The sequence below is a fragment of the Egretta garzetta genome, unplaced genomic scaffold (assembly GCF_000687185.1).
Source record: "Egretta garzetta isolate BGI_Z169 unplaced genomic scaffold, ASM68718v1 scaffold442, whole genome shotgun sequence".
NCBI classification, from domain to species: Eukaryota; Metazoa; Chordata; class Aves; order Pelecaniformes; family Ardeidae; genus Egretta; species Egretta garzetta.
In genome coordinates this window covers 1,853,326-1,879,146 of record NW_009258961.1, presented here as the reverse complement: position 1 = coordinate 1,879,146, position 25,821 = coordinate 1,853,326, and the positions used below count along the sequence as shown (strand labels likewise).

Genomic DNA, 25,821 nt, shown 5'->3' with positions numbered 1-25,821 from the left:
GAAGGACCCTCTGTTCTAACCATCTTTGCTGACATAGCATAGTCTGCCAGAGACAGACCAGGGAGCGCTCACCTAAGGAGCTCTGCCAGCAGCTGGCTGTGATTAACCTCTCCTCCTGCAGCAGGAGAAGGTTACCATGTGCAGCCTTGGGTTCTAAACACCACTGTCTTTGTTTTAGGGTGCCTATGAATGCTTATTGACGAATATATTGTTAAATGTGCCTTGTCCTGACAGATCCTAAATCTGAGGGTACGGCTACATGAAGAAGTTGGGAGGGTGAGGGTCTGGATTTACGGCATGGCAGCTGTTCACGTAAATACTCGCACGGCGTAAGCACGAAAGGGAGGTTGCCTGAGGGATAATAAAGACACGGGCAGTTTCAGTGGAGCAGCTGACACGCTGTAAATCTCACTCTCATTTTTTGTGCAGCTCTGCTTTGAAGTACGAGTGACTCTTGAGTAACGATGAGCCCAGCGTAGCAGGTGTACTCCTGTCTATGCACATGGCTTACATCGGGCAACAAAATCCTGGCCATGTGATTCCTGTTAGGTGGCTGGGACTTGCATTTGCAGGCCGTCGCTGTATTTGCACTGGCTAGGAACATGGGCCTCTGAAGAATACAATGTATTTAAAAAAAAAAAAAAAAAAAAAAAGTGTATACTGAGAGCTGTTTCAAATTCATGTCAATTTTCAGCAGCCTGTAGTCAATTGGACCAAAAATACAAATAGATTCCTCTAAATACTGAAGAGCGCAGTCCTTTCATTTGATGCCAAACTGAAAGTGGGATTTTGACAATATGCAGAGCAGCTGCATTTTTATTTTAAGTATCAATGTATTTTTTATGTTTTTTTTCTTTATATCCTTAATACAATACTTTATATCACTGACATTTACAGAGAAACAATTGAACTTTTGTTTTCACAACTCTGGGTGTCTGTGTTCTCCATTCAGCATTTTCTTTCTGAGTGGTAGTGTAACTGTTCAAAACTATTTTCCTTTGTTTCACTGATATAATTTAGAATACTAGACATTTTATCATTTATTGTAACAGATTTGCTTAAATTAGGCATTATCTTTAATAATAAGCACTGTATAAATGTTAATTAGTTTATATACAATAGCACAATAATGAATTGCTGGATGAAATTGTTGAGTCGGAAAATAGAAGTAGAAAATACCTTTTAGATTATGCAGCCTAAGTTGCTCCTTGCAGTATGCTTTTTTAGTGGTTTGTGTATTCTTGATCAAGTGTGGGCACTTCTGCTTTGTCTGAGCTTAGTCTCTCTGGCTGTTAGAAAGTCTCCCCTTGCTCTTCGATGTAATGTTTCCTGTGCTTAATTTCATTCCAGCAGTCATTACTGCATACATCTGAGTCTCAGGCAGTGGGTATTTGCCCTCTGGTGTCTGTACGTATACTCATGAAGGTTTTCATGTTTCTTCCTCCCTTCTGCACCCCAATCACTTCACCAGGCTATATTGTACATGTTTAATCTTCATAAATCCTTCCTCATCAAATCAGTATCTCCAACCCATATTAATTTTATATTGCACTTCTCTGAACTCTTTCCAGTGTGTTGATTTCTTTCTGGAAATGTAATAATTAGAACTGAATGCAGGAAATAACAAATCCTGCCAGATCAGATCTGTGTAGAGGGTTACTCCCATCACCTTCTCTGATACAATTGATTACTGTACATTGTTTTCTCTAAGAATCCTTTACCTGAAGACAACATGTTAAAAAAAAGTTTGCTGTTCAAGTGCTATTTAATCACCACTAATTATATGTCTCCTCTCATTTATTAATGGGCCTACTTTCTCCTAAGTGTTGGTTTCATATGAAATATTTGTAAGTCTTAACCCCTTGTCATTAATGTTAGCAATCCTATATTTTGTGTTTTCTCTACCTCTTTTTTTTCTGGAAGCATTATTTTTTCACATTGCATACAGCTGCTGATTTTTCTTTGGGAACATACAGAAGCCTGAATCACTGCGACTTTATTATTCACTGTTTCTGCTGTTTGGAAAGGAATTGCAGCTTGCTCACAGGCCTTTGTAGTTTCAATATTTGTGAACTCTTTCAATACTTGTGAATACTCTCTTGAAGCTGTCTGAGGCATGAATACAGTTTATAATCCTCCTGCTAGTTTTGGCTTTATTTTGGCTACTTTGACTACTTTGAAGTACGTCACCCTAACTATGCTAACCAAAATCCGTCTCAGTTATTTAAAATGGGAATACTGCTCATGCATTGTTCCCAAAGTGCTTTGTGGGAGTCCTTTTTTGGATTGGGAAGTAGGTGCATGCCTGAAATGATTTGCCTAACATCACCCAGCAAACCAGGTTTAGTATAAAAATTAGCAGCATTGAATCACATTACTCTATACACCAAGCCACTTTATCTTATTTACACAATAAAACACCACACATTAAGGGAAAATTTTTCACCTTTTAATATGATCCAAGGAATTGTTGGGTATCCAAATGTCACCTGAATCGAAACTGATTTGGGGGGAGGTTTTTTCCTCTTGAAAAAATGTTAATTATAAAGAAGTTTTATTTGGTGCTTGTTCTGCTATAAATTTTGTGATACTGTAAAACTGTTACTTGACATATTAATTTATCCTGAACAGCTCATGGTTTAATTGTAAAGCTTGGCTTGCTCTGTAGGTTGGAATAGTGGGAAGAACTGGAGCTGGGAAAAGCTCTCTGATAGCAGCCCTCTTTCGCTTGGCGGAACCCGAAGGCAAGATTTGGATTGATAAGTACTTGACGTCAGAGCTAGGACTCCATGACTTGCGGAAGAAAATTTCAATTATACCTCAGGTAAGAGAGTGGCTTGGTCTGCTAAAAATGTTTTCAATATAATGCTGTAGTATTTAAAATGTTTTGCTGGGATATGTTCCCCCTGCACCCCTGTATGCGGTAAACATAGAAACTTTAGCAAGGCATCATTCATATTTGAGTAAGATCTTGATTATTTTAAGATAAACAGAATCAGCTTTGGGGATAGGAGCATTTTCTTTCTAGTTTTGTCTCCTGTCTGTTCCTCTGGAATGCTTGTGAGTAGATGTTAGCAGTGTGGGAAAGAGCAGAGAAAATCTGAAAGGACTATACCCAGCTTCAGCAGTTCTTTGAAGTCACTTGATCCTTTGGCAGCAATTCAGGCCTGATGCGTTGCCTGAAGCTTCCTTAGTAAAGGACTTTGAAGGGACCACTTCGACTTCTGTAGTCACCCCTGTACAAACTGACCGAGGCTAGATCTAGAAAGCAAATGTGCCAACTAGAAGTGAGCTACCAGCCTTTCCGTTATTTGGCAAAGGCTGGACAGGAGGAGAGCAAAGGAACGGACAGAAGAGTGGGTCATTATGATCCATAAACAAAAGCTTGGTGAGCTTTAGAAGCTGAACTTGGTGAGCTTTAGAAGCTGAGTCACAGATCTTCTCTTCTACGGTCTTATTTTCAAATGAAGCATTGAATCAGAGAAGGGTTCTGTATAACTTCAGAACTTCCTGAAGGCAGAGGCTATGCGGGTTACCATGTTTCATGAGAGCTCTGACCTCTTCCATGATCTTTTGCTCTCCACTGGAGAGGGAGGAACGGGAGAAGCTCATATGCTGCAAATGCAAAAGTCATGGTTTTGGCTAATAATTTGTCTGGGACATTCTAGCAGGTAAATAGGACAGGAGGCTGGAAACCAGAGGAATTTGTTTGCCATGGTTAGCATTAATTCTCAGATCTCTCTATTTTATTACAGAAGCTGCATTTAGAGTCCTTACACCATCTTTATATCTGAATGTTCGCTAGCCTGTTGGCAGGATGGCATTCAGAGTGTATTACTTTCTTTAAACTGAGAATCTGATAAAAATGGTAATGAAGAGCGTTTTTTTTTTAAGTTTTTAATAAAAAAAAAAAAAAAAAAAAAAGAGGCACTCCCCCAGCAATTGGATTGTTGCCTAATACAGGATGTCTTTTGTTTCTGCATGCTGAAGGCTTTGTTACTGCACAGCAGAGGTACTCACTGGCACTAGTCCTCTTTTGTATGTAAAGAGGACTTTATGTGGATTTAAGTTCTGTTTTTTGTTTGTGTGCAGCATTCTTTTCTCCTGAAAGTAGATGATCATCAGTTCATTCCAGGTCTACAGATTTTTGAAAGCCTTGCTCATAAATACTGTGGGTGGTTTCTACGTTTGGGAGAATTCAGCCCCGTTCAATAAAATAGAGTACTGAGACAGGAAAACTGCTGGTCAAGTACAGTTTCCACATGTTGAGTGATGCAGATGCTCAAAGTTTGCTGCATTTAATTATATGTGTGGGTTTTTTCATACATTGGTCTATTGACATGACTGTAAAACTACTTTAATCCAGCTGAATTCTGTGACTTTTATCAAGTTTATATGACAGGGTTTTCATCAGGGTCCCAAAGGGTTTTAAGTGTCCAAAGGCTAGCAGGTAGCATTTCTTTTCCACATAAGGGAAGACTTGTTTCCACTAAAAGTATGCAAAACTATGAAGTGGTGGTAGTAAGAAGAGGAGGAAGGTTTAGAATAAGGTAAACTGAGTGATAGACATTGTCTTGTACTATGTTAGTAGTAGTGTCAATAATAAAAACAGTAATGTAACATCAGGTAGTTATTTTGCAGCATGTATCTTCATAATTATGTGGGAAGCTAAGAAACCAGAGGGAGAGTTGCTTATTTAAATTATAACATAAAACATGCTAAACAGAACCATTCCTAGAGAGTGATGAGGCAAGACTGAAGTTTTCTTATATGTAAGTTTAAATACCTACCTGGAGAAATAAAAATGTGCTTAGGCTTCTAATTGCTTGCTTGGATGGAGCTGTGTGAAGGTTGTGTTTGTAAATCTTTCTATGCAAATGCTGTCTGCCTCCCTGACTGCAAGCATTTTTACAACAATTATTTACAGGTTTGTCTTATTACTTTCCTCTCATAAACCAGACTATTTTAAATAATAATCTGTGTCAGAAATGGTAATTAAAAAATATCCTTATCTTCTCTTGCAGTGCATGTCTGTTGTTAGGACTTTTATAATAGTTATGAACACTTTATAAATTCAGCCTCTTATTTTGCCAACCTATAAAAATGGATTGAAGAAGAAAATAAATGTAACAATACCTTCAAAACACACCAAATGGTGTATTAAAATGTGTATTGGTAAACAAATTGCTTTCTAGGTGTTTTTGAAGAAAAATGTTCTTTAACCTGTTAATGTTTTTTTAAAATCCTTTTGTGCATTCAACAGGTTTCCAGTGACATGTTGCTAATGCAACAGATACTTTCAAAGAATTGGCATGTTATGTCAAGAAATGCATACATTCTTTTACATTGCTTGTGGCATGTTCTGTCTTTGTTAATCCTTTTATACCACTCAGAGTGGTTTAGAAATGAAGCCACAATAAAAGGGTTAAGGTTGAAATTCTCTCTGATTTGCTGCAGCCCTTTGGAGCTGGGCATCACTAGAGTTAGATGGAGCACAAGTGACGGCAGAGGTTAATCTTAGAGTAAGCTGAAGTTGTCCAATATAAGTTAGACTTTATTTCCTAGGGGAGAAAAAAAGAAAACATTTTGCATAAGATTTCTCCAATTTAAAGATGACTGACAACATGATGAATGATCTCCATTTATGATTAGCACTATTACAGCTTTTCACTTGTTGTTGTGTTTATGTGTGGTATTAAGAGGAATTTAGCCCTAAAGTCGTGTCAGTGCATGACACTCGGGTCTGGCAACTCACAGCACTGAGTACTGATCAGTTGCTTAAGGAGTTCTGGACCAAAAGTTGTCTTCCTGCTTCTCAAACACTACATTTTCCAGTGTGAATTGATTTATGCCAGTTTGACTAATGATCTGTTACTGGTCTGACCGGGAACTGGAGTAGAACAGAACTTACTTTGACCACAGGTAAATCCACATTGGTACCTGAACGGGAGAAGGTAGTGATTTGAATCCCCGGTGTATTCTGAGTTAGGGCTTTGCCCAGCAGTGCTCCAGTTCTAAGTAAATTGCCTTTGATGCTGTGGCAGTATAGATTAACTTTTGCGTGTATAGCTTTAAACTTGGGTTGAAATGGTGAAAGCTGTTCCTCTTAGGCTCTGGTGGTAAAATTGAAGGGCTTTTATGGTATGAAATGGAAAAAAAGAACCAAAACCAAAACACAATCAAGTAGAGAAGGAAAACCAGAAAGGCATTGTGAGCTCTTTGATTCCTCTCTGGTTTATCTACTTCAAAACCAAATTTTCAAAACTGCCCAAACGTAATTTAGGAGTGTGAGTTCATTGACAGTGGTAGTTTGCTGGTTTTCATTAATAGTACCAGGAGAATAGCAATGATTTCATGTAAGTATATATATAGCTTGTGGCATCAAAACAGTGGCATGTAAATGCCTGTTTGAGAACCGACATAACTGTGTGCAGCAATTTGCAAACAGACCTGTCCTGTTTGGTAAATTATCTTCATACAGACTGGTTGAACACTTGCCTTTCCCCATCCCCCCATTTAAGCATGCTACAGTGAAATGCTCCTTTGCATTTCATGAAAGAGAGCTTGCTGTTGGATATTTCTGTGCTAGTGTTGATATAGGTTAGTTCTGATTACTATTAAGTTACCTATTGCAATATAAACCCTATGTTTATAATGGAATGCTAATTTTCCTGGGTTTTAGGAGCCTGTTTTATTCACTGGAACTATGAGGAAAAACTTAGATCCTTTCAATGAATACACCGATGAAGAGCTGTGGAACGCCTTGGAAGAGGTGACTTATTAAATCTGATAATGTACATCTGATATTTCCCAGCCAAATAACACTACAGTGCTTGCGTGTGTTAGGTTTTAGATTTTTTCATCAGGTTTGATAAGGGCATAGCTGTTGATGGAGAAAGGTAGACCGTTGTGTGTGCGTTTGTATATATGTGTATGTTTGTGCCTGTGTGTATAGGCATGTATATTGTTATATAAGTCTTTTATGAAAAAATTATCCTTTGGGATGATGCTTTGGTTACATTTTGATTCATATCTTAGTTTTAATGAACATTAATAGATTCTTAACAATGTGCTTTAATGTTTTTAGAATTCTAATAACTGACACACTGTGTAATCCAACTTGGCACTTACTCATTTTGTGTCAGAATATAAAAGATAAACCTTGCATACTTATTGTTGTGTCATCAGACACACAATAGCTGATTTAAAAGAGAGTTACTCATCCTACAGTATGTTGACATGTCAACAGGTGCAACTGAAGGAGGTTGTAGAAGATCTACCTAATAAAATGGAGACTCAGCTGGCAGAATCTGGGTCTAATTTTAGTATCATCGATGAAGCAACAGCAAATGTGGACCCAAGGTAAAAACATAATCTGTCGTGTTAAGATGAGCTGTTTTTTCTGCTAATGTGATCATCTCTACTGTAGAGATGAACTTAAATGCTTTATATTACTTGTAGTTTGTATTGCTGTTTTATGTTTTCAATGATAGCATCATAACTGTCTATTCAAAATGGGGTGGTTGAGCTTTGGCTACAGAGCAGTTAATATAAACTAAGCACTCAAAGTGTCCCAAATTTCAGTGCATTCCATAGAGTCGGGAAATCAATATTCAAAGTTTATTTGTCCTGCAGCCATGGACAAGAAGACAAGAACATCCTTGGAAATGAAGATTAGTAACATCAGAATATCCATGAAACAAGTTGAGTTCTGTTGATTTCTGGAAGAAACGCCTCTTGGAAATAAATAAATAAATAAAATTAAATAATTAATCTTCCCTCCCCCCAAAAAAAAAAGAAACCAAAACTAGAAAGGTGAAAAAATGCCTGTAAGCAAAACCGGATGGCTCAGATGCCAATGTAATAGGTCACAGATAAAATAGAGTCGGGGGGAAGGTAAGCTGTCCTAAACGCCACAGGAACTGCAAAACAGATTTGGAGATGTTTAAAGCTACAGGAGGGACTCATTTATCATTCATTATTTTTGTCTTGTATAACTCAGGCCGGCAGAACTTTCCTGAATTCATTCCTGTTTGAACTAGAGTATACTTTTAGAAGAACATCCAACCTCAATAGAAAAAAAAAAAATCAATGACAACCCTTGTTAAATTGTTCCAATAGCTAAGTGCCCCCACTGTTAATTTTTGAAACATTTGAAACGCTGGTGGAAATATTTTGGAAACAATACTGCAAACGTACTGCATCAATTAGTCTGAGCTGAATATATAGTTCCAACAAACTATGGCTTGAGGGAGAACTCAAAGTCCAAAGAGGACAATAACACAGCAAGTCCCTCAAACAGATGCATTAAGGATTTTGTATGTCATCTGGGCGTGACTCATTTTTATAACATCTTCTTGGGGGAGAAGTGGTGCCACTAGGGTAGCTTTGCAGTTCAGCTGACAGTGTCTTTCTAAAACCTTTAGAGAAGTGCGTTCCCTTCCCAGAGGTTCTCTTTTTTCCTTTTTTTTTTTCTTTTTTGACTATTACTTTGTTTTTGGCTGAGCTCTGATAGATTAACTGTGATTAATCATAGCTGTGGAAATTTAATACCATCTTACTCATCCTCCCTATTTTGGCATCTCACATGTGTGTGTTCTCAACTTATACAGTATCCATTTAATTGATCTTGATTAACGTGTGCTGCAATATATATTATAATAAGGTAGATGTTTGTTTGTATCAACTCTAGGCATAACAATACAAATAATAACTTGGAACTTCTTCTTTGAATTCAGTTTGCATTACAGTCATTATTACCTTTTCCTTAATGTGCTGCTATAACTAGAGCCGAGTATTTTTCAGCTGTGAAATCTGATAGGACGCTCATCAGGAAATGCTGATGTGGGTTGCTTAACTGAGCAGTTAGGGAGGCATTTTTGGCAGGTAGGGAAAACCTCCTTCTCTTCTGATGCACAACCCCCATACCTGGCATCCTTGTCTCTAGCCTGGCGGCAAGCACACATCGTATCAAGCACCTGGGATAGGAAGCCGTGGGGAGCTGCCTCCGGCTCTGGAGATGTTATTTCTTTTTTTTGTTTTTTTTCTGGCTCTTGATCTCCTTGCCTCAACCATTGCTGCAACCGTGTCCCTTCTCCAGTTCAATCTGGAAGCAAATGTGAGGAGGCAGGGTTTGGGGGTGGTAGGAGGAGAAGGAAAGGCGAGGTGGCACGGGGCATCGGATACAGCAGCGGGGTGGGAGGCGTGCAGTGTACCTTCCCCAGGGCTGAGGGACTCCCCACCATGTTCCTCCAGCTCAGCTAGGTTGTTCTTGTCTGCTGCTGAGTGAAGCTGAGCAAAGGAGTGAAGGGAAGGAGTTTGGAGTGCACCTTTCTCCCTCCTTCCTACATCCTCCAGCTCCCATAGGTACCCTTATTATTCCCCTTACTCCTCATAGCTGCCAGCTGCTCTGCATGAGCTGCGGGGGTGTCGGCGCTGTCGTGAGGGAGAGGAGGAGCTTGCCGTAAAGAAGGTTGCCTTAAGTCAGACTGCTTGCATGCTTTACGTGATGACTGACAGATGTTTAATTTGATCTTATCTTCTTGGTCCTGAAGCTGGCATTCTTACCCTGAAGAATGGAATCATTTTATAGCAGTTGAACCATTCCAGAAAGTTGTATGAAATCTGGAGCAGAAGAGCTGAAAATCTTTCTGTAGTCACTTTGATGATATGTTGAAGCAAAATCCTTAATAAGTGAGACTTTTTCTAAATATTGAGTAAGTCGAACTTACTAAGCACTGCACACTGACTACAGTATTATGTGTTAACTTGTATTTTTACTGCTTGTAGAGGAGAGGATTTTTTGGGACCAGCCCACTGCCATGTTTTTACATGGTCTGGTGAAAACAGCCATTGCTCATAGTTCGGTTCATTAGCCATCTTAACCTTGTAAGGTGTAACCTTTTGTTACACCTAACTGCTATCTGTAAGTGTTTCTCTTTTGGAGAAATTATCCAAAGCCACTCAGGAATTGTGTAGTGTGAGATACGCTTCCAGGACAATCCAAGGAGGACACTAGGCTGAAGATAATGACTTATCCAGTGTTCCTTTCAGCAGCTTTGTTGCTTCTTATTCAGGTCGTATTTATTCTTGCTCTTTAGATAGATGGTTTGGTTTGGGTTTGGTGGTTATTCTTCTTTTTTTTTTTTTTTTTTTTTTTTTTTTACACAGTCAGCTAATTCAGGTTACACCAGATCTTGGGTTGCTGTGAAACTTGGTGGTGGATCCTCAACCCGCAGTGCCGGTGGGGCAGCTATACCACCATTTTGTGATTTCTTATTGTACTGTTCCTTGTGACAGGGACTATCATGGTTCCCATTTTCATACAGTCAGATTAGGGTTGAGCTTTTGTAATCCAGCAGCCCTGGTTTGGTATTCAGGTTGCATCTTTGGTTTCTAATGTGCCTGAAAGATGATGGGGTTTGATCCACTGAGGTGGGTGATGGAATCAGTTAGCACTTGCCTGGTGACTTTCTCAGTGTGAGCGAGTGCCACAAAGGGTCCATTTATGCCCTGAAAAAAGGACAGAAGTGCTGCTTCCTTTGGCACTTTTCTAGAGGGTAGATGGCTCTAACTGGCACACAGTATACTTTCTGCACTCTGTCAGCACGGAATTCTGTACACAGATCTTTTCTTAGTCTTTTATGTTTACTTGCAAGTAAGTCAGTCTTTTATGTTTACTTACAAGATTCTTCTGGAGCTTACTGATGGTGCCCCTGCCTGCCACGCCAAAAACTATACTCCAAGATCTACAATGAACCTTATAGAGAATTAGGTCAAGTCCCTATCAGCGGGCATGGCTGCAATGGGGTTTCATACTGTGATATTTGAAGATGGAGCTACTAGGTCTGTTTCTGATTACTTTGCAGTCTTGTTTTAGAACATTTGTCACACCCACAGTATGGCCAGCAGTTTCTCATTGGGGATAAGCTTATATTCAAGAAATACCTGTTTAAGATAATAGTTTGATAGTATCTATATAAGAATGAGAAATGGTTTCTATTGTAAATGTAGGAAGAGGTGGTGCTATAAGGAATGCATATAATAAAGGAAGATATAATAAATGAATGCAGAGGACAGGGATGTTCAAGGATGAGGCATTCTTCTCAGATAACAGTAGGAATAACCTGAGAGTTACAAATCATTTTGAGCCCTTTAAAGAGTTGTTTTCAAAAGTACTGAGTAAGCTATGGTTTTCTGTGCTTCTTAGTAGCTCTGTAGGAAACCTCTCCTTGAGCTTGACTATAAGCAAAGAAAAAGGCTTTCTTTACATTTTCTAGAGAGTACTGAACCTTTTGTTTCTGTTTCTCTATCTCTAAGCATTGCAGCGAACGCAGCCCTCTGTGTATATAAGCCTCTTCCCTACTGAGTGTTTTCATGTATGGCCTTAATTTTTTTTTCTTTTGAAAGTCAGGGTTGTCAGGTCATTGAGGCATTGCTGAGAAGACTGCAAAAAAAGATACATGCATTAACACCAGGGTGAAAGCGCTGGTATTGCTGCGATGTGGGGCATTAATGATTAACGACTTCCTTTTCTTAAGGAGACTGTTAATACACAGGGCTAAAGAGCCTGGCTCTGTCCGGACTTCTCCTGCTGTCTCTTCCCTGATTGTGTACTGACCTTGGTTCAAAAGGAGGAATTGAGGAACACCTGCTTCCCACCATGTTCTTAAGCTTCTTTTAGGAAGTAGGAGCAGAAGGAGCAAGCTTTCTCAGACTGCAGCCCAGAACCCGGTCCTCTTAAGCTTGTGACAGAGCTTAAAAGTTTCTGTCCCCAGATGAAGATGACAGTCAGCATGCGTGGGAACTCAACTGTTTATTTCTTCCTCCTCTCTGATGACTTGTCCTGGGATCTGTCTATTCCTTTGTCATGCTGATTGCTTAAACTTAGTTTGTAACAGAAGTTATTTTCAGTCCTTCAGAACATGAGCTTGTGCTTTCTACTGTAGAGACTTAATGGTTACTCCATTTCTCTAAGTCATCCTGTGCTTCCCAAGTTGTCTTTGTCCACTTTTTATTGTTAGAGCCTCCTGACATGGTGGCATCAGAACAATTCTCTTTGCTTAATTTATGAAGTGATACCACATATTCATCATGTGCAGACAGATTCAATGTAGAGTAGTACTTCTGTCTAAAAAAATAATATGTCAGAGGAAGACGTGTTGCATGAATCTTCGTTGTATTTTATTTGATTTTCCAGTTACTTTTAACTATTTGAAGAATTAAGGCTTTGCAAGCAACTGATTGAAGCCAACACGGCTGCCCAAATATACCAGTTTATCCAGATACCTCCTTTGTCTTTTTTTAACCCCACTTACAGCATTTATTATTCTCCAGTCATTATATATAAAAGTACAATTTCGTATTTTAATAGAAATCCTGGAAATGAGACCCATGCCTTCAAGTCCCTGAATTCTAGGCTGGAGCTTTCATGGTCCAGTTAACCCCAGTATATTTTGAGTTCTCTGTGTCTTCCTTCTAATTTTGGGTGAGAATTTTAGTTTCTGTACCTTTTTCTCCATTGTCACCACTTACTGGTTTTTTTAAAGGCTGACAGGCACTATGTGAGTATTCACATGGCCTGGCTTTGTGCCCAGGTTGGGAGCCAAGGCTTCCTGTGCAATGTGGGCTGTCAGGTGCCTCTAGAGGGCATTCATCACCGGATGGCTGCCTAATTCAGGTGCTCCGATTTCACCTTCCAGCCATGCATTTCGCCTTTCATTGACTAAAGAGAGGACTATATAGATTTCCACACTTAAGCCTCAGTGGTATACTCTAAGTTAGGTGGTGTCAGTGCTTCTCTTGCACAGTTACCTGAATAATCTCCAGTTTTATGAGTATTGCACCTTTTTTGCCTTAACGCTTGTTTATACAGCTGAAGAACATTTTAGTGTCTTACATACCTTTTGATATCATTTTATTTCCTTTTCACGCTTCTCAGCTTTATTTGTGACAGTTACCACTTTAACTCTGTACTTTGGTGTCTGTGCTCTAGCTTACTTTTCATTCTTTACAAGTCTTATGTTTCCTCCTGATAACCTTTTCTTAGGTGGTTAATACATATAGTAGGTTGAGGCTCTTAACTTGAAAGCTTTTATCCCTTTCCTTGGGTTGTGTGTTCCAGTTAACACTTTTGATTTACAGAATATGCCAAGTTTTCTTTTTTCTGTATTCAAGTTCTTGAGCTATTCCAGTCCTAGTTTAGTGTAGCAACTACCTCCTTTATTTAATCCCCTTTTGCAGTTGAAATCAAGTACCTTAGTTACAGGCTGCCTTGTGTTCGTTCTTCAGTTGATTTGCGATGAAGGATATTCACTTTCACCAACTTTTCTTTGCTGCGTGCACAAACTAAAGCTTGAAAGAAAATAGCAATTACCTTTTTTTTGTGTAGGATTCTGTAGGAATATCTGACTCCACAGAATTTTCCTCTTTCTGTAATCAAAGCCTGGGAAATTAGTCTCCTGAAATTAAATCCATTGCTCTACTTGCAAGAAGAAACTGTTTTCCTTCTCAAGTATTATAGGATAGATTTTGGAGTATGTTTCATGATATGCCTCCAAGTCATCTAATATAACAAGAGGAAGAAGCACTGTAATGACTTCATAAACATATTTCTTGCTATACAGTCATGCTCAATGAAGTCACAAAACCTGTCTGCCATTCAGTTACCTGTGCAAACATCTTATTTTTGTCTGCATTGTCCTTGCTGTGTTTCAGAACAGATGAGTTCATTCAAAAGACGATCCGTGAAAAGTTTGCTCACTGCACAGTGCTGACCATTGCACACCGCTTGAACACCATTATTGACAGCGACAGGATTATGGTAAGACAGCTAATGGCTTAAAATGCCTGTTGTTTTGGTTTTGTTTTTTTTTTTTCCTGAAGAATAATAATGTTATTGACTCTTTCTTCTTAATTTTGATCCAAAAGTGGGCAGAGGTTTAAGTCGTACTTTAGACTTATCCTGGTTAACCTAGCTATCCTAGTTACTGTGATTGGCAACTTATAAAACTGGAAGTAATGACCTGAAAAAACTTCTTACATTGTTTGGCCCTGTGGTTTCCAACCTGCAAGGCATGAACCCATTGCAGGTGAGGCACAGCAGTAGACCTGAGCAAATAAACTCTGCCAGCACTAGGAGCCTGTGAAGACACGCCCAAGAGGCTCTGGACAGAGTCATCTGGATTCGGTCAGGTTTATTAATTCAGTCTCGGTGGGCTGAGGGAGGCAGTGACAATAGTACGTGGTGTGGGATGTGTGAGGAGGAAGTGGTAGAGGTTCTGGGGCAGGAAACATGGAGGTAAGGAGGGAGCAGCTGCCCTGGAGCAAGGGTGGTGGTGGGAGAAGAGGAACTAGACTGGTGAGGTAATGAACGTGGCCAGCTTTCTAAAGTGAGGTTCAAACAGAAAAGATGCAGCCCTACCAATCCAGCAGCCTCTGCCATCTTTGTTCCCAAAAGAGCAGTGATATACTCTGCCACTGTGAAATACCCTCTCTTGGCATCTTGTCTGCCCCACGGTGCATTGCGCACACATAGAAATTAGGAAATACTTGTTGATTATTTCCATAAAGGCAACGGTCTTCCCTAGGCTCTCAGGAAATCAGGCTGGTTTCCGTCCTTGAAATGATGTGCAGCCTGCAGTTTTGCAATTTTCTGCAGTAGGAACAGGAGCCCTTTGCAAATATTTTCTTCACAGCCAGTTAATGAAGTAACTGACGCAGTGGGCACACCATGTTCATGAGCGGAACTCAAATTTAGCTGGGCTTCAAGCAGAAATTACCCTTCACCTCTCAGTGGTAACCTTAAAAAAAAATACTTACTTCAACTTTTGCTTTGTGAAAATGAAGCATGTTAATTCTTTCCATGTTTTTTTAACTTGATGCTCAAAACATTTTAAAATCTGTGATTGAGCTACAATGGTTGCCTGAAGTACATAAAATGAAACAATTGGATCTACTGAGGTGAGTGGTGTTCTGAGGAGTAGAACAGATTGTGAACTGAGTGATTATAGTTTACTTACAAAGAGAGAAACCAGCAGAACTGCCATAAGTAGTCATGTAATTGCAAGCATTTAACATATAATAAATAAATATTTTCTTCATTGGTGAATACCTCCCCACAGGTCTAATGGATATGTTGGTGTTTTCTACAACTAAAGTGAACAAAAGATTTGTGAGGAAACAACTGTGACCTAATTAATAGCTGTGTGTGTTTGTTAGCAGTCCAAAGGGATTTCTGTGGGTTTGGGTTCGTTAACTACCATTAACGTGTTATGCACAGAACGCTCTTTCCATGAAGATGTTTTCTTAGTTTTACCTTTAATATCATGCAGTTGTAGTGAGAACTAGATGTTTTATTTACTTTTTTGTCAAAAATCATTGGAACAAAGTGTAGAAAACACCCTTCTCCCCAAACTGCTCAGTATTATTACCAACTATATAGCTACTCTACTGCATTTTTAGAGTCTGCATTATTCTTAACCTTATGTTGTTTCAGTTTAGTCACTATTAAGATTTCTAGTTTCCTGAAAGTCCATTTATGTTCATACATTTTCTAATACAGTCTTTTTTGAACGCCTTCAACATCTTTAGAGTATTAAGGAACAGATTTGCAAGATGTGCCTTTTGAGTCCGCAGTCATTAGTAACTCTTAAATATTTTTCATCTCTTTACGTTACTCCATTTTGATCTTCTTACAGATTTCTGTAACTTTTTGGGTGGAAAGGAGGGTGAGAAGCATAGGACAGAAAAAAGGAGGAAACTGAGATGTGACCCCTAAATAAACCTGTTTTCTTTACATCCCTAGTCAGTTATTGATTCAGCTTCCAGACAAATCAGAAATATGATGATATATTTAGAATGATCAGAGTTGTATCAGGTGTCCTTTTGTTACATTTTTAATTACTTGATTTATTCAGGCATGTAACTCCTGTTGGGAATATAGCAGAATTTTGGAGAATAAGAAAAATGCAAGGAAAAACAATATCCCTCTAGAAGACTATTAATAGAGTGCCATTAACAATAAAAACAGCATTCATGGAAAATTAATCCTTTACTTAAATATCATAAAAAATGAGAAGACTCAGCTAAAGAAAGCTTTTGGTGTATTTTAAAATTTGGGGTTAGTGAATAATGTGGTTTAGCAATTCACAAATTTAACTTGATGCAGTGTAGTGGTTTAACCCCAGCCGGCAACTAAGTCCCACACAGTCACTCGCTCATTTCTCCCTGGTGGGATGGCGGAGAGAATCAGAAGAGTTAAAAGTGAGAAAACACTTGTGTTGAGATAAAGACAGTTTAACAAGTAAAGCAAAAGCCACACGCGCAAGCAAAGCAATGCAAGGAATTCACCAGTTCCCATGGGCAGGCAGGTGCTCAGCCATCTCCAGGCAAGCAGGGCTCCATCACACGTAATGGTGACTTGGAAAGACAAACGCCATCACTCTGAATGTGCCCCCTTTCCTTCTTCTTCCCCCAGTTTTACGTGCTGAGCATGACGTCATATGGTCTGGAATATCCCTTTGGTCAGTTGAGGTCAGCTGTCCTGGCTGTGTCCCCTCCCAGCTTCTTGTGCCCCCCCAGCCTCCTCGCTGGTGGGGTGGGGTGAGAAGCAGAAAAGGCCTTGACTCTGTGTAAGCGCTGCTCAGCAGTAACGAAAGCAGCCCTGTGTTATCAACACTGTTTCCAGCACAGATCCAAAACACAGCTCCGTACCAGCTACTGTGAAGAAAGTTAACTCTACCCCAGCCAAAACCAGCACATGCAGATTCTTTTTAAAAAGTAAAAATGCACAAACTGAAGTGTATTGTTCTTCATTACCTGGTATTATTAAAACCCTGGGGTTTTTCCTCCTTTAGCTGAGACCTCTAGGTGCAATAATGCCTTCATTTATAAGCCATCCCAAATCTCTGTTGTTTTTTATCATGGTATGTTTGTTAGAAAATGAGGGAAGAACAGAGATGGAACCTGGCAGTTGGCATATTAACAATTGTCTTTTGACAAATAATGAGTAAAGTTACTTTTCAAACAAATTTTGAGAAAACTTGTTCAACTCTCAACTCAATCACAAAAGTCCAAGCCCATTCCTGAACACAAACTAAGGTTTTCCTCCCCTCCCATTGAATCAGATTGAAAGGGAGCTCAGGAGGTCTCTAGTCTAACCTCTTGCTCAAAGCAGGGTCGGCACTAATTTCAGATCAGGTTGCTCAAGGCTTTTTCCAATTGGGTCTTGAAAACCTTCAAAGATGGAGATTCCACAGTCTCTCTGGGCAACCTGCCACAAAATCTTTTTTTCCTTGTATCCAGTTGAAGCCTCCCTTCAGTTCATGGCAATTGTTTCTTGTTTTTCCACTGTGTATCTCACTAAAGAGCCTGCTTCTGTCTTCTCAGGAACTTCCTTGTAGGTATGGGAAGATTGCTGTTAAGTCCTCTGAAGCCATCTGTTCTCCAGGGTGAACAAGCCCTGCTCTGTCAGCCTCTCCTCATAGTTCAAGTGCTTCAGTCCACTGACCGCCCTGGTGACCCCGTTTCAAGCTTCCTCCAATCTACCCCTCATCTTTCTTCTACGGAGGGGTCAAAACTGGTCACCATATTCCAGATCTGATCTGACGAGCACTGAATAAAGCAATTCCCTTGATCTGCACTCCTGTTGATACCCATGGCACACTGCTTGACTCCTGTTTAGCTTTCTGACCACCAGGACCCCACCTCCCTTTCAGCACAGCTGATGCCCAGGCAGCTATTCCCCAAGTGGTACTGATGCGGGGGGGGTCAGTCCATTCCAGATTCAGGACTTTGCAGCTGTCATCATCATTGAAGCATCATGAAGTTCATGCTGACCTGTGCCTTTAGCCTGTTTAGATCTAAATAGCTTTGAATGCCAACCCTGTCTTAAGCATATTGACTGCATTCTCCAGTTTGGCATTGTCCACAAGCTTTTGATTTAATTCTATTTAACTGCTGGTTAAACCAGAACTTCCCAAAAAGAAAAAGTTTAGGATTAATCCAAACATTAAAAAAGAAAAAAATTAGAACAGAAAATAATTTTGAGAAAGTTATGAGAAAATGTCGAGTTGGATGAGTATGGAAATAGGAACTGAACGTGAACTGTTGCATGTCTGCTCACACCCATCGTAATAACCGGTTCTATTTTAGAGGAGAAGAAAAGCCTACTGGAAGAGGAAAAAAAGGGAGAACAGAATACGTTTTATACAACTGTAGACAAATCTGGCCTCGGGAGTTGTTTTAATTCTCGTTTGTTCCATTCCCAAAACCATACCTCTGGTTTCATAATCCAGGTCACACCTTAAGAGCATTTCCATTATATCTATCTTAGTGATAAACACATTTTATCAGAACTTCAAACACTTAAAATCATTGAGGGAAGAGATGTATTGTGTAACATGATACTCTCTAACCTAATCACCTCAATGAGTAATACTACATTGCACTTGCATAGGACCTTTCATCTGGAAATTGTAACGCTCTTTACAAACATTAATTAATTAAGCTTCAAACACCTGGGTGAGATAGGGAAGTATCCATACAATCTTTGGAACCAAAGTTGGAAAGACTTGTTAAGTCAGACCATCAAATAATACTACCATAAAATTATAATCCAGTGGTTTTCAAACTCTTCCCCCCCCATCTGTCCCTGTCACCCCCCCCCCCCCCCCCCCGCCCCCTGCTGCTCCAGAGTCTCAGGACATTTTCTCATTCCTTTTTCTTCATTACTTTGAGTATCCAGGTTGTAACTCCTCCCATTGGGTGCTAGTAGTACCCGTTTTAGCTCTTTGGCACAGGCAGCCACCCTGCTCCCTGGCAGGAGGGGAGGATGGGATGGGTAAATGCTGCAGTTGCCTCTTCTGTGATGGCAAATCCTGGCAGAAGCTCAGCTCAGGCTCGCGCCACTGGCCCCTCATTCCACATAGCTTCCCTGCCACCACAACAGCTGCTTCCCTGTCCTGTCCTCACCTTAGAGGGTGAGGGCCTTTTACATAAATTGCATCTGCAGCTCTCCAAACTCAGCCAGGAGCAGCCTGGGGCAGCCAAGAGGCACCACTCCCAAGACTTCCAGTGGGATCTAGCAAAATCCCCATCACCCACTCCTCCCCCTCCTCTCTGCTTCCTTCTCTAGGTTGAGAAATACTTCTTAGAAACTGTGCTTTTACGGAGGGGAAAACAGAAGCATACAGAAATTAGGGCTTACCTAGGAAGTAGTGGATCAGTAGCAAATTAAGTACATACACATGCATCTGGCAAGAGCCTGATGCAGTTATTTGCTCTATAGGCCGTGCCACGGTCTCTCTATAGGAAAGCCACAGAGTAGTCAAAACTTGTGCATTTTCCAATGACAAGGATGTTTCTCCACAGAGACTTTTCATATCAGTGTAATACTTCTTTGAAATGGAAACTCTTTATGCAGGCAGAACTTGATCTAGTAATTAAAAACTGTCATTCAAATAGGAAGCTTTTGATTAAGAGAATCATGGGAAGAGATTTGATTTATTTATGGGAAAACCTGTTCTGGTTACATTCTGAAATGACTAATATTCAGGGTAACAATACAATGAACTTCACAGCCAGACTTGAGTTGTTTTTTCGGTCAATAGAAAATTACTTCCCACGTCTTTCTGATAAGCCTCCCTCGTTCTCATTTTTCTAACGTTACGTTTACCATGGTGGAACAGCAGGGCCTCATAAACCAGGCACTGTGTTTCATCCACTGTAGCCATATAACCTCAGCAGGGCAATCAGTCCACCAAGAGCAGGTGTAAACATTTTGAAAGCAAAGGGGAAACTCTGGAGAGAAATCCAGGCAGTTTGTATGGTGAAAGGGGAATCGCCTACAGCTAGGGAGAAAATGCTGTGCAGTAGACAAGGTCTGAGCGCTTGTGTCTCTCTGGAGTTCTGGGATCAGACACAGTATTGCACATTCATATCCTTCATCCATCTAGTTGGAGATAAGGCAATGGTGTTAATGGACACCTATGCAAACATGATAGCGATGGCAATGCTGCCCTTCCTTAGCGTGGGGATGACAGCATTCTTTCAGGAAGCACAGAAATCTGTGCTCTACATTGTCCTCTGTCTGAGGAGGTCTGGATGCGATGCTCCCTGTTCCCAGGAAGATGCCATACCCACCAGCATACACAGGGCAGTGAGGTTAAGACCAGTCTCCACCCTTCCCTTTGAAGGATTGTGCTGCCAGAAATGCAAGACTCATGGAGCTAGAGGGAGAATAAGCATGGGGGTGTCCAAATGTGCAGCCCAGTGAGAAGCAGAGCTCTTGAAGGAGTTGGGGAGCCCCAGCTACCCTATCTGATGATACCTACCTACAGGATACCTTCATGTGAGCTTTTGCTGCAGTGGCCTAGCTTCAGATGAAGATGTGGAGAATGTAGGAAGGTGGTACACTTAAGTTAGTAATACTGAGTTAAAGCCATAAACGCTGTGCTCTACTGGCTTTTCTTTTGGTGGCTTTTTGCCACTTATTTAAATATCAACACTGGAAAACGTATGTGTTTTACAGTAAATCTTAGACATTCTGTTTAGGGGGGATTCTGTAGGTCACAAGACACAGAAATGTGCAGTCCTAGTTGTAGAAGAGTTCTTTGTGAAAACCTTGCGTGTCGCCATTAGCGTTGACTCTCTCATCTTAAGTATGTACGTGTAGGACTATTTCTTTGGTGCAGAGCTACCTGCTGTCAGATACAGGCCCTCAAGTGCATAAGATGTCTAAGTGAGGTCAATTGGCAAGACTGTAAATTTTCCTGGAGCCTGGGATGGTAAAACATGAAACTTTGTGAAAAGTAGAATTAGGGCTACATTCAGAGCTGTTGTTCAGTCCTTCAAAATTCTAAAGAAAGAGAACTGCAAGGGTATAAAATGGGTTGGGGTTTTTTTTTTTTTTTTTGTTCTGTAACAGAGCTGAAAGGGTTTTTGACCTTATATTGGCCCAGTATCTGGAGTGTGGTGAAATATTATTGGATATTATACTTATGCTATTGAAGTCTATTCTGTTACAAGAATATAAAGGGAGCTTAATGTATTATAGTAGCTTGAATGAAAGCCAAATTTTCAAAACTAGGCATCAGGTCTCCAAAGATACTTAGGCACCTAATTCTTTATAGAAACCTTAAAGTACCTTGTGGATCTGAATCCAGTAATCCACAGTAATGTTGCTACATTAATATCTGTGCACCTGCTGTCATTATTCAAAAGGAACAAACACTAATAATTAAACTCCTTTTTTTGACTAAGCCTCTGTCTTGAAAATATGGACTAGGGAATATAAGAACTAAATTTATTTTTTTTTATTCAACCTAAGAAAAATCCCAGCTGTGCTGTGGGACCAAAGTCTCTTGGGTAAAGAAATGTGAAGGTAAGAATATGAATGAGTCACAGAAGGGGACCTGCGTGGAGCACAAGATAGAAATTAATGGTGATAGGTGAGATGCCTTGCAGGGGGAAGGTGAAAGAATACTTGGTCTCAGCGTACCTGAATCCCAATATCAGTATGCACACAGCAAAAACGTTGTTTGTGTACATGTGTTCTGTAAGGTGACTGGTAAATTGTCTGGTTGTCCAGATTTCCAGGATCCAAACAATCAAATGCAAAAACTTAAGAAAGATCTCAACACTTAACTATAAGGGCTGATGAAATATTTCAGGGAGACTCTTCGGAGTTTTTAAGCAGTTCCACCAGATGTTGTGTGTGATTAATGCCAACCTACCTGCTTGGCTCTTGGCTGTGTTGGAGCCCATCTGGCCAACTGATGGAGAGCAAAGGGCCTGCGAACCATTAGGTTTCTCCTTTCATTTGGTAACTCAAGACTTGCCGAGTTTCTGGAAGAGCTGAGTACTTAACAAGTGATTTTTCAGAAATTATCGGTTCTGGTTTGAATCTGAACAAAGGCAGTTTCCACTGTTCCTAGGTCTTCTGAAACTGGGTTGATGTTTAGCAAACCACAAGGGAAAACCAGATCCTTCAATTTTCTTTCTTGGAATTTAATAATAGAGTTCAACAAATACCAACAGTGAATACATTGTTTTCAAAGCTGACTAATTTATGCATCTTTACCATTAAGAGAAGATATTGTATTGGTGTTTAGGCCACGTTTTGAATACAATAATGAGATATATGCCATGGACACATATCAGAGCAAGTGTTGTCAGCTGAAATAAAGTGTCTACAACAGTTGTAAATACCACACCTGGCCCAGCTGTCTCTAAAATGAGTCAAAATCCCAATGAGCTTGAAAAGATACTAGGATTGTTGATTTTCTTGGCCAGTTTTAAGCCACACCTCTCCAAAATATCGGCATCTTTGAGTTCTTAAAAGCTGCTCCCATTTCAAGAGGGCTGTCCAACAAGATTCTTCTTTTGCCTAAATAAAACAAGTAATTATTGAAGCAGTACTTCAGCTGGGAGCATTCAGATGAAGAGCTGTATTTGAATTATTGCAGGAAGTGAAGCCAATGTTTGATGAGCGTCGATCTCTCGTTCTGTCAGGCATTTGTGTGTGAATGTGTTTCCATCAGTATAAGGACAGGACGGTCGGATCATGGTTCTTCAAAGACAATAGTGTGGAATCCAGACCATACTAGAAATACTAACACATCTTTAGAGAAGGATTTTTTGCTCTCTCAGAAATACTATATTACTTTTTAAAAGCAAATTAGCACAGGACACGCTGGTGGCTGATGCTTTGAGCAGAGAGTTTCTGATAAGGTAAAACTGTGCATGGCAACTGAGCCACAAGTTCATTGTCATCAGAAACTGATAAAACCAAGAGATGTGCCCAGTCGTCTGCAACAATATTCCTTACCCTCTTGAAAAGAGTAATATCCTTGTAGCTTATCTAACTTTCTAAGACCCTCAAAAGCTGAAGTATATCTTTTATCACTTCAGGGCCACATTTGAGCCATTCTGCAATCCCAATTGAGAAATGTGGCTTTACAGTGATGGAAACAGTCATTACTGATTGACCAAAGGAGAGTTTTGTTAGTGTGTACAGCTGTTGGTAAGAACTGCTGGCATGAGGTTCCTTCATACTCTCTTAAGGGAAAGGTTTGGACTTGCACTGGTATATCAGATATTTTGAGGTGAGGAAACCGAACAATACAGGAAACATCTACAGTGACTGGTTAACAGGCTTCTTTCTTCCAACAAGATATAGAAGGAGTTAATATCGAATGATTATCAGTAGAATAAGACTCATTACTACATACATAATTGATATTTTTTCCCCACAACATTCCAGCCAGCTTACAGTGGCGTGACATCAGATGGAGAAAAAGGTAGATTTTTAAGCCTCTACAAGAAAAGTAAAGATAGTTCATATGTGGAACAATTTACCAGGCAGCACTGCATGCTCAATTTTCCCTAAGTTATATCTCAAGAGTAATTTTAATTTAAAGAAATCCACTATTTCTGGTTACAGAATAAAATGTCTGAAGTTGCCTTTTCTGTGAAGCAGGGGGTACGTGTCAAATCCCAGTGACCAGTGGCAGATTTGGCATTTTTACAGCACAGTTAAGCTCCGCTGAGGTGAAATATTTGGAAAGTCTGAAAATAATAATTCAGTTTATAAGAAGGTACATGCCCAAGTATGCTCTGCTTTGTTTGTACACATGATATATGAAATGTACGTTATTTGGCACCAAATTTATCTGGAGTTACTTATAGGGTAATTTATATAGGAACCCTGAAGGAGCTTTGGGGAATGCTTCGATTAAACCTGAAGACTGAAAAAAAACCCAAAACAAAAAACCAAAAGACAGCCGAACAAAGCTCCACCACCAAAAATTACAAAAGGGGGGGAGGGAGGGGGAAGGAAAAACTGCTTAAAAAGAAGAAAAAAAAAACCCTTTAAAGTGGTTCCTAAGTTACATTTGTAGCCTTCTCAATGTTCTTCGATGTTCGCAAACCTGTTTATAGGTTGATATTTATAAACGGTTCTTCAGCAAAGTATGTACATGTTTCTGATCTGTTTTAACAAACCATGATGAGGCGGAAGAGACAGAACATGCTTGCATCTGAACTTAATGCCAACTGGAGCACAGGCTGTTGACTCTTACCCACAAAGCTATGTATTGTCTTGGGTAAATATATTTCTTATAATATGATGTAACCAGAAGCATCTCCTGAATATTCTCCTCTTCCCAGGACTTTATTGAAGATCATCTTGATGTATGCTCTCTGAGGAAAACATTGTTCAAAGTTGTACTCCTAGCAGAGTTTTGAACTTTAATAATAATTTTGTTGTTTGGTGATGTCTTCTCCAAGTCTAAATTAAATCAGATGTATTCCCTAGGAGATAATTTGCTTGAATTATTTTCCTTTTGAATAGGAAATAAAAACATTTATGATCAACTCTTAAATGTCCCATTTTCCCTCTGGCTTTATGGTCAAGATGAACGTGAATAGGAATACTAGTCATTCCTCAATAATAATTGAAATAAATTCCCATACCCCCCTCCTCTGTTGCTGAACACTTCCAACCTTGGACTGTTTTTTTCTCAGAATGTTTTATAACTATTGTTCTCTTGGTTTGTCTGCTTTTGTTGCTGAAAGTTAGAAAATGCAGGATTTAGAACTTTCTTTTTTGTGTCTATGGATAGCCATAAGTACATGGTGTTTGTTACAGCGTTTTTAAGGGGCCATGTTCCTTCTCTTTCTGTGGCTAATGGCATTTCTTTTACTTACATTAATCCACAGAGAAGATTTTAATTTACTTACAAAGTGAATATTTTCTTTTCCAAAATCCTGTGCAACAGAAAACATAGATTGGTTGCAGGGATCATCAGGGAGAAAAGGTGCCGTCCTGGTTCTGCTGCCCAGGTCTCTGCTGCAAACTGGACTCTCGTGATGCAGTATCCTCATCATTCGTTGTCCCATTTCTCTTTTCTTTGTGAAATGGATCTCTGATTTCTTTTTCATCATTTTATATTTTCCTTTTTGCCTGCCCTCCCCTGCTTTTTTGTCATGGTTAATACATGAAACTATGAGGCCATGGAATGGAAATACTGCAGAGTTTGGGGGTTTTGGGGGGACACCTAGGCAAAGTGGAGATAGATACCTGGGTAGGGTACAGACGAGGCAACTATTTTGTAGTTGCCAAATCTTACACAAATTTAGTTCAGCAACATTTTTATGGCATGGGCAAATAGTCTTCTGTGCTAGCTAGAGTTAACATAAACAACACATGTAAATGGCTAATGCTCCCTTTTCATGTTTGCCTTTGCAGGTCGGTCAGATTCAAATGCTACTTTTCTGTTTCACTCTCCTTCCCTGCCATTTTTCATCTCACTCTTCCTATGTTATTCTGTACCTCTGTGTCAAAACAAAGTGCTGTTCGAAACTGTCTTGCCTTCTACCCAACATGGTGCTTACTCTTCTGAAAAAATCACAGCTGGGATCAGCAGTCGCTGCCCCAGACTATTCAACCAGGATGAAACATTAGATGGAGTGGAATTAGGTGGCATGAGAGGATTTTACTTAAGAAGAATATAGCATTTGAGCCCTGTTTGAACTTAAGATGCCTGAATACTTGAGTAAGGATAATTTGGATAGCTGTAAGTAAAGAAGAGTTTCATCTTACACAAGGACATGAGCAAATGCCATTGAATAAGAATTTTCCTGCATGCTTTCTTTTGCATGATCACCAGCAGTCAATTTTGTAAATTTTGTACTGTTGGAGTTACTCTTCCACTTGAGAAAATCCTGTTGGAGTCATAAGGATGTGACTGCAAAGGCAAGAACAGTGCAGGCGAGGTAAAAGAAGCTGCCAGTGCAAGACAGCGGAGAATCTGGCTCTGC

At 39.8% G+C, this 25,821-nt stretch overlaps 1 protein-coding gene across 1 annotated transcript in view; it reads left to right on the top strand.

Annotated features, from left to right (window-relative positions):
* The window catches only part of ABCC4 (ATP binding cassette subfamily C member 4), a 154,296-nt gene that overhangs the window by 116,601 nt on the left and 11,874 nt on the right, over positions 1-25,821 (top strand). The window contains exons 26-29 of the mRNA XM_009634600.2: positions 2,669-2,824; positions 6,683-6,772; positions 7,250-7,362; positions 13,717-13,822. Coding sequence (XP_009632895.1) covers positions 2,669-2,824; positions 6,683-6,772; positions 7,250-7,362; positions 13,717-13,822 — 465 coding nt within the window. The remainder of the gene's footprint in view (positions 1-2,668; positions 2,825-6,682; positions 6,773-7,249; positions 7,363-13,716; positions 13,823-25,821) is intronic.